The 8772-nt window shown below is 43.8% G+C and overlaps 1 protein-coding gene across 1 annotated transcript in view; it reads left to right on the top strand.

Annotated features, from left to right (window-relative positions):
* Positions 1-2870: 2870 nt before the first annotated feature.
* HHLA1 (HERV-H LTR-associating 1) overlaps positions 2871-8772 on the top strand; it is a 23110-nt gene continuing 17208 nt past the window's right edge. Inside the window, exons 1-8 of the mRNA XM_019470673.1 lie at positions 2871-2946; positions 4396-4455; positions 5584-5664; positions 6125-6208; positions 6302-6385; positions 7770-7853; positions 8442-8498; positions 8607-8693. Of these exons, the coding sequence (XP_019326218.1) occupies positions 2871-2946; positions 4396-4455; positions 5584-5664; positions 6125-6208; positions 6302-6385; positions 7770-7853; positions 8442-8498; positions 8607-8693 (613 nt within the window). The remainder of the gene's footprint in view (positions 2947-4395; positions 4456-5583; positions 5665-6124; positions 6209-6301; positions 6386-7769; positions 7854-8441; positions 8499-8606; positions 8694-8772) is intronic.

The raw sequence follows: 8772 nt of genomic DNA, 5'->3' as shown, positions 1-8772 counted from the left end.
CCATCCTTCCAGGTTATGTTTGCATGTTGTTCCAATTGTTAGATGTTTTGCTTGATTGAGTCTGTAGTGTGTAATCACACCTCGATTAAATGTGGGATGTTATGGCCACGCTAATGCCTGCTCTGAATCCCTGCTGCAAATCAGCGTTGTATGCGGAGAAAATAGCGTGTGTTGGTTAGCGTGGAGGAGCAGCTCAGCGGGGAGGACAGCAGGGAGCTGCAAATTCAGGTGAGTGAGAAAGCATCTCTCAATGTGCATGGGATGCTTCCAAGGACAACTTTGTCTCTCACTCTCTTTCTATTTTGTTTCTGCTTTTACAGCTCTTTTTTCCTTCTCTCTCTCTCTCCTCTAAGGTGCTTTGGTAAGACGGTTCCTTCATTTGTCAATCTTATTGCACCTTCTCTCTCTCTTGGAAATGTGCTCTCTCTAGCCCCTGCCCTAGCATGCTGCACCGAGTCCTTTGTCAGATGATTTTCCCCATCCTGCCACAACGAACAGCTCTGGGCCAGTTTAAATAAATCAGTAATAAAGTTATATCCCTGATAGGAAATTATCTACAGTATGTCAACACTTGTGAACCTTTGTAGAACAGCTGTGCTTACACATCAGTCTGTGAAATATTCTTACAGACACCAGAGATTTTGGTGTTAGTCCAAGTGTTATCCACTGGTGACCCAGGAGAGCCCACGTTCCTCAAAGCAGGTCCTGGAAATCAAGTCTCCCCACTCTGGCACGAGCACTGACCATCGATCTGTAAAGGCAGACTGAAAATGGGGCAGGGGATACCGTCTTCTCCCACCTCCTAGGTCTGGGTCTCTCACTTGCCATGCAGCCAAAATCCGCATGAAGGACAGAGGTTTGGGCTCTTTTGCCAGTCTGGGCTGCAGAGACCCTCTAGCCAACCAGCCTTATGCCACAGGGACAGCATGGTGACAGCACTGCTGTTGGCCATGTTTCATGTTGATATCCCTTGGGCCGGCATACACAGAGACAGCACTGGCCGTGCAGCCTGATCGTACCCTATGTGCAAGGAACGGGTCATGAGGAACACGCTCAGGGCGAGGTCTGTGGCCCATGAACACTGAACCGTCATCATGAAGCACGGCTCATCGTAACGTAGATCTTCGAGAGCTAAGGAGGCAGTCACCTCTCATAGTACAGGAATAAAAATTCATGAAGTTCTATTAAAAAAACAGCAAATCACCCCACTGCTGACCTCATTCAAACACACAACCCAACAGTTCCCCCTTGCCAGGACACTTAATTGACTGGGTGCACCAGCCACTATAGCCTTCCTGCTCCAATACATGTATAGTTACAAACCTCCCCTTGACGTGATCGCCCCATTCCACAACCTCAACTGACCCCAGAGCCTGCTCTCCCCAACAGCCACCTCCCCACACCTTTGCAAAGCACCAGTTCTTCATATTCAGCTCCACTGAGGAGTATCTCTCACTAATTCCTCTCCATTACATACAGTCAAACCAAAAAGGAAAAAAAAAATTGAGCAAAATCCAGATTCACGGATTACTTTTATACCTACCTCAGTGCAGACTACATCACCACTGCTTCCATCACATCAACATGTTAGCAGGCTTGAGCTACCATGCAACAGTCTCTGCTAACTACAGGGTCCACAGATCCATAGAAAAAGCTGTTACAAGCCCCAGTAAGCTTCGTAGTACCGGACAGTAGAAGCAGGGATAGCCTTGCCTGGGTGTCAGGCCCTGTGATTCTCATGCCAGCAATACATTCATGGTCTGCAGTCTAGCTGTTGGTCAGATCCCAAATATTGTTGCAAGGAGAGCCAAGCTTAGGATTTTTGATGCTAGGCTGGTCCACAGGTCACTGGACTGTGTCCATGCATAATTAGTCCAGCTCACAGACAGGTGATGCAGTATGAAGTCTGGGGAGTGAGATTTGGCCATGGCTTTCTCTCTGCCTCAGCCCTGCTCTTCTGCACATGCTGTGCAGAAGCTGTGGATGAGTATAGGCTTGGGGTTGAGTAAAAAGGATTAGGCAGATGGACTGAATAGATAGGATGTACTACCTAAACACTTCCCAGAGCCTTGTTTGAATTAGCAGAGCTGGTACTTAAACGCTTTTGACTCATCAGATGAGCAAACACAGATATTTCAAACACAGAAATGCTTGGTATCATTTCATCATCCCAAGGAAGAGTCTCTTTAGAATTTCTAAGTACAAATTAGCTATTTTCAGAATGTGTAAATTCTCTAGTGAATTAAATATGACAAAGATTTTAAACACGATGATAATAGTTTGTTAATCAAACAGTATTATCTTCAAGATAATGGTTTGCCGCATACTTGCAAGATTAGCTACTCCAAGAGGATATGAAAAAAAAATTTTTAACTTTTTTTGCTAATTTTCATATGCTCCCTCATTTTCTGACAACTGCAGAGCTATTTGGTGTGTTCCGATATTACAAGAATGGGGGGAACATGTAAAGAAGCAAGGACTTTCCTTCTTTTTTTCTAACCACCTCTAATTAAATCTTTGAAACCTGGAAAGCAGCTCATTGTCTGAAAGACAGAGCACCGTTAATCCCTCCCAAGCAACTAGGCAAGGCAACACAGGACACAGCTTGGCAACAATAATTAACTATAGAAATACAAGACTGGGATGACCGGGCAAGCAACATTTGTGCAGAAAAGGAGCTCAGTTGATTCTTTGCCATTTACACCAGCAATCTTTTCTCTGCGTTCCAGAAAGCTAATATTTCTCTCATGGTAAACATCATTTTGGGACAGGGGTTGGACAAAATCGCACAATACCACAAACTTTAACACCACCAAAATAGTATTTCTTTCTCCTAGAGCAGCCCAAGCTGCTGGAAGTGAGAGTCCACAATGCAGTGGTTCTGCTGGCATGTGCCAGTGAAGATGAGCCTGGGATTTCTGTGTCTCTTTCTGGTTTGCAACACAGGTAAGGACAATGGTTTGGTGCTCCCCAGGGAACAACCCAAGTATCTCTTTCCCAATTGCTCCCATAGCCCCATTCCCACATCTGTGTCACACTTGTTTCTTTCAACCCGTGTAGGCAAGGCTGATGGGCTGGAGCTCCAGGGCTGGTGCCATGCAGCAGGGCAGACCAGATGACGGCAAAGGTCTGCTCTTGGCTCCCATGCCATAAATCTGGAGTCAGAAGGGTTTATATGGAAAGAGAGAGAGGGGTTAGAAGAGCTCCTACCACCTAGATTGTCAGTCCAAATTTAGCTCATACTAAGTGAGAGTTGTTAATACAGCTGACTAGCACTGTATGAGGACTCACGGTTTACAGGCCTTGTACCATGGATTCTCTAGAGGGTATTTTTCCTTTATATACATGTAAAGAGAGAAGGAGAAAGAGAAACGTATCCAGGGATCTTCTTCTGTACAAGGCATAGATTTTTGTATGAATAAGGACAAGCCTTCAGGTTTCACCAATTTTAGCTACAAACAGCCAGATCATGCAGTCACATCTCCTCTTTCTTCTGCTGCTTCCAGTCCTACAGTTTTCCTCTTGCTGAAGAGGAAATTGAGCCCAGGTTTCCTGCTCCCTGGTGAGAGCTCTGCCCATGAGGTTATAACACAGAGGGGGGCATTGCCACCACTGAGGTAAGCCCTCCTCACCACCAGCTCCCAGGAGAGGACTTCTCTCTGGGGAGCTTGGATGGACTGAGAAGCTGAAGCTTCAGCGGGATATGGGAGTTTAGCATTTGCTAGCACTGGCTCATTTGGGGACCCTTATGGATTACTCTTTGGAGGCACTCAGCTCTCCGCTGATAGGATAGGGAGCCTAAACACCAAACTCCTGCACTTCAACTTGTCCTGTGATGTCTAAATCGCTGCTCTGCACCTTGCCCTTGTTGGTCACCGAGGGAATCCCAGGAAGCGAGTCCAAGCTCCTGAGCCCAGCTCCAGTTCATTCCTCCCACAGCACAGCTCTTGAGAACAGTACTCAGTGGAATGAGTGCTCTGAATAACAAACATGCACACAGCCTGTGAAGTTTCGTTTAGATTTGGCCTTATTATACTATGCACCTTGCAGTCAATGTTGTGTGCAAGCCTAGTGCAGACCTCTACAACAGTTTGCGACTATTTTTTTTCTTTTGATTCTTGAGTTAAGGGGGCAAGCTCTGTTATTTAATCTGCTTTCTTTCTTTAGCTGGCAGCTAAAGGACCTGGCAAGTCCTTTAGGAAATCCTTATTCTTAGGCGCTTGATCAGCTGCTGTCGTGAATACACAGTGGCCTGCTTTGCAGTGCTAATGTCCATAGGTTTCTGAGCTAAAATGAATGAAAGCAGCAAAGTAACCCAGGCGGAGAGCTCAACAGAGAGTTGCTTGGTAGCTCAACAGGGAAAACTGTTTCTCAGTCTCATTCTTCACTTCACAGCTTCATGCATAAGAAGAGAAAATAAGAAAGAGAAGCAAATGGCAGTGCTGGCTACCGCAGGTAACAAGCAGCATGTCAGGAGGCCCTGTGTGGGGTCTTAATGGGAGTGGGAGGTATTGTGCTGGACACGGAGGCGGTGGCAGATGGGTCCTTCTCCTGCAGAGTCTGTGAGCCCCAACCCACCACTGCTGCAAGAGCTCCTCACACAACTTAGGTCCCTGGCCGGTTTAACCTCCATCCTTCCAGGAATCTAAAGTGTTGTTTTCTCTTTTTCCTTCCTCTCCTTCCCAGCTCTCCATTCCCTTTTGTTTTCCCTTTCCTCTCTTCTACGCTGTGGACAAGCCCTGCTTCCAGCCCTGGGGTGCAGCTTGGTTTCAAATTGGTTAAAAATAATACTGATGTCATTGGAAAACTGCATTTCACCCCAAATTTGATTTTGTTCTCATCTTGGCTTTCTGTGCTTCTTTTTCCGTCCTGCTCTGTTTTTTCTCTCTCTGTCATGCACACACAGACCTTCCACCTGGCACACACACAGAGACACCATACTGCTTTGCTTCTGCATGATTTTGCGGGAGGGAAGCAAAAGAACGTCTTTGGAAATTTTGACCTGGGAAAAACAAGTAAGCAATGTCAACAGAAAGAAAACATGTTAAAATAAAAAGGGTGATTCAGCTACAGTCAATTTATTCTGTCGTAGCAGTATAGCCATCAAGGTAGCTGGAAAAAAAAAAAATCTGCATTTGCATCCCAGTTCTGTGTAGCATTGGGGAAGGGGCAACATTTCCCAGGTACTTTCTCCTCTGTTTGTGATCTGCAGAGAGATCTGCTGCAATTTTGGCAGTAAATACACATTGCCCAGCACGAGGGGGCACCAAAACTTCAGGGCTGGCTTCGCCTCCCTGGCAGCCTGCTCAAGGGCATGCTCAAGGCAACAGGCAACATAGAGCCCGACCTGAATTTTGGCCTACCATTGCACTGCCCACTTTATCTTGTTGTTTTCCAGACTCGTCTCTGCATTCCTGGCATCTTTATTTTCTCACCACAGTTTTTCAGTGCACCCCGATACATAATCTGCTCAATTTGTTTTTCCCATTCTGGAAGCTTTTTTGCCATATATAAGCAGGGGATTAACGGCCATTTCCTTAAACCCTCATGCAGCCAACTGCTCAGAGACCCCTTCTTTTTCAGAGCTTCCTGCGAAGTCCGTGGATCTGGCTGCTATTAACCTGACAGAGCTGGTGAACAGTATGCTGAACACGGCGCTCAGAGGTAATGTGACAAGGCCGGGCAGGTCACGCAGGCTGTCAGCCCGGCGGTGAATGAGATAAAGGACTAACAGTGTTAGCAGAAGAAGCCATAAATACATGCCGTCTGCCTCCAGAATTGATTCTAGAAGCAAGTTACCCTTGTGCATTTATAATGCAGATAGCTGTCCGCCCCAAAGAATTTGGAAAATAGTGTGTGTTTATATATAGACACAAAATAATTACTTACGGGATGCCTTTAGAAAGCACTTTATAATCCAGTGTAGGTTTGAATTAAAAAAAAAAAGAAGAAGAAGTAATACAAGTGATCCTTCCCTCAGTGGAAATGAGAAAGAATTGAGTCTCGGGCAGCTGTATAGTATCAGCACCTCACAAGTCTTTTAGAAATTAAATGAGCAGAGTCAAAACATGCTGTTCTCATAATTTGTTCCAACTGCTAATAGCATGGGCATGTGTTTCTGCAGGTACCAAAAAACTCTTCTCTTTGCTGAGTGTCACATCCTACAGCTCATTTGCCTTCCACAAAGTGTCAGTCACCATTTATAACAGTGAGTGTCTCGGCGCTTTGCTTCGCACAGGAGCGTTTTCTCTCACACAGCCTGTGCATCAAGATACTGATTTTTCTCTGTCTCTCCTTACAGTTTCTAACGTGAAAAATGTTGACCGTGGCAAGTTCCCTATGCATTACTGCTACTGTTTGAACAATGTGACAAATGACTTGACAGGTGGGTACACAAGAGAGGTTGGCAATTGCATGTGGTTGAGATGAATTATTTCCTTTGGAGCTGAAAGCTGTAGCCTGAATTCTGCAGACTTCATCCTTACGAGCAGCATCACCGTACTGAGGTCAACAGCCATTACTCACGACGAGTGGCTGCTCTGAACCTTGGGGGAGACTCAATGAACTCAGTCTCAGGTGGCTGCACCCAGCCAGCCAGTCTGGGATGGAGCCATCAGTCAAGTGACCGGTGCGGTTTACCTGGCAGAAACACCTCCCTTTCCTCCTCAGAGTACAAAGAGCAGCGAAGGAGACAAAACCCAGCAATGTATGATGCATTACCTTAGCCACTTTCACTCTCCTGAGATAACCCACAGGACATGAACAAGGGCTTCTCTGCACCAATAGACTCCAATAACTTCAATGAGCCCAACAGGAGTAAAAAGCAAGGATTAATGTCTTCATAGAGCTGTTTAATGGAGTGCAAAACGCTGTTGGGCAAATCCTTCACCTATAATCCTCATTCACATCCCTGACCTCACAGTACTTAACATTCCAGGATGGGTCTGAGCACTCTAATTCTATGGCTGGTTAATGTAATATATCAAGAGTAGCTCAGCAGCTAGGGAGCAGAACCCGTACCCTCTAAGCTGCATGTGATGACCACACACATGAGCCACAATGGCTTTCAAGGCTTTTTCTGGACCCACATGTCACAAGCCTTATTGCATAATAACCCAGTCTGCCTTGGAGGCTAAAAGAGAAACTTTAATTGTTCTGCACCAAATCCAGAATATCTTGGTGATTAGAGCATCCTCCCAAGTAGCAGAAATTGAGTGCGCAACACAGGGCTCGTGTCTGTCACTCTTTAAGTGAGAACACTGACCTGTTACTGCTAGAACTTGTTATGAAAAAGTCGTAACACCACCACCACTAGCCATTTTTTGAGCTGACAACAACATCATCGGTATGTCTGAAGTAGACCTCAGAGGAGACAAGCAGATGCCTCCTGGAAGGTCCTACATGGCAGATAGGCAGTTAGTGCAGGCAAAGCCTACAACCTTTGGTTCTCCTTCTATGTTTAAGCAGACTAAGTAGAAAGTTACTTTAAATTGTTCTCTTGAAGAGATAAATTCCATTGAAGTTTACTTTTAGGCACATTGGTGCTATTTTGGTTATCATCTTTGAAATATACTTCTGCGGAGTATTCCAGTGGCTTCTTAAGTCCACTCCCATTCAGCAGAAACATTCTCAACTTTAAAATATTTTAAACATTGTCACATACAAGCATATATCCAAAATATGATCACATATAAAAGTGATTTTTTGACTTAGCATAGTTGATAGAATATGTGTTTTAAATCATAAACTTTCTCTATTTTGTTGTCTAGATTTTACAGCTTTACTTGTTGATATTATTGGAAACTCCACCAGTTATCTCACAGAAATTTTCAAATCCACTTCTATTCTCTCAGGTTTGCATTTCAGTTTAACATTTATCATTGTCTTATTTGTCTGATTTACTCCTGGCATGGAAACAAGCATAGAAATTTGTATAAAAGCCTATTGCTCTTACTCAGCAGCATTTTTCTTGCAAAGCATGGACTGCAGTTGTAATCAAAGTCTCCTCAGAGGAACAAGATACATATATAATGTATATATATATAATATAGAGATACAAATGTTTCTAGGAGCAGCTATGTTTTGTTTGAAAGTTTAGTGAATTTTTATTAAATATTGGTATTTTGGAGAATTATGATTCCCAAAGAATAATTATGGGGTATATTATCTGAATATTTTTTTTCCATGTAAAAATGCTTGTCATTTAGAATTTTAATTGGATAGAAACATTTTCTATTTTCTATATTCCCTATCTAGGAAATATTAGCATTTTGATTTGGTGCCGGTTCAAGGTTTTTGTCAAAAATCAGATCAGAAGGAAAATATTTGGTCAGTTGTAGTAGCCACATACAATTTTGTGTTTGTGTTTTCAACTGTTTAAGATAATATCATATAATGAAAACTAGTAACAATGAACTGTTTAACCTTTTTTTGCCCTTCAGTGCGTCAGAGCAATGATTCAGATTGCATCTACATCTGTGTGATGGCAGGGCAGACAGGTAGATGTTAAAACCATTCCACCCCAAAACATTGCCCTATTTACTCTCAGTGATGACTTATACTAGAAACAAGAGTTTCTTGATATTTGTAAGCATTTCTATTTGCAGGGAGAAATCTGTCTGAATTTTGGGAAATGCTGGAGAAGTCTCCTGTTATTAATTACAAAATTTCCAGTAACACATCTTCTGACCTGGGTAAGTTCCTCCTGGGGAGTAAAAGGAAACAGCAACAACAATGAAAACGTGTCCAGGTAGCACTTGCAATGAATACTCC

The sequence above is a fragment of the Aptenodytes forsteri genome, unplaced genomic scaffold (genome assembly GCF_000699145.1).
Source record: "Aptenodytes forsteri isolate BGI_AS27 unplaced genomic scaffold, ASM69914v1 Scaffold223, whole genome shotgun sequence".
Taxonomy (NCBI): domain Eukaryota; kingdom Metazoa; phylum Chordata; class Aves; order Sphenisciformes; family Spheniscidae; genus Aptenodytes; species Aptenodytes forsteri.
The sequence above is the reverse complement of the archived record's forward strand: the minus strand, read 5'-3'. Positions and strand labels throughout refer to the sequence as shown.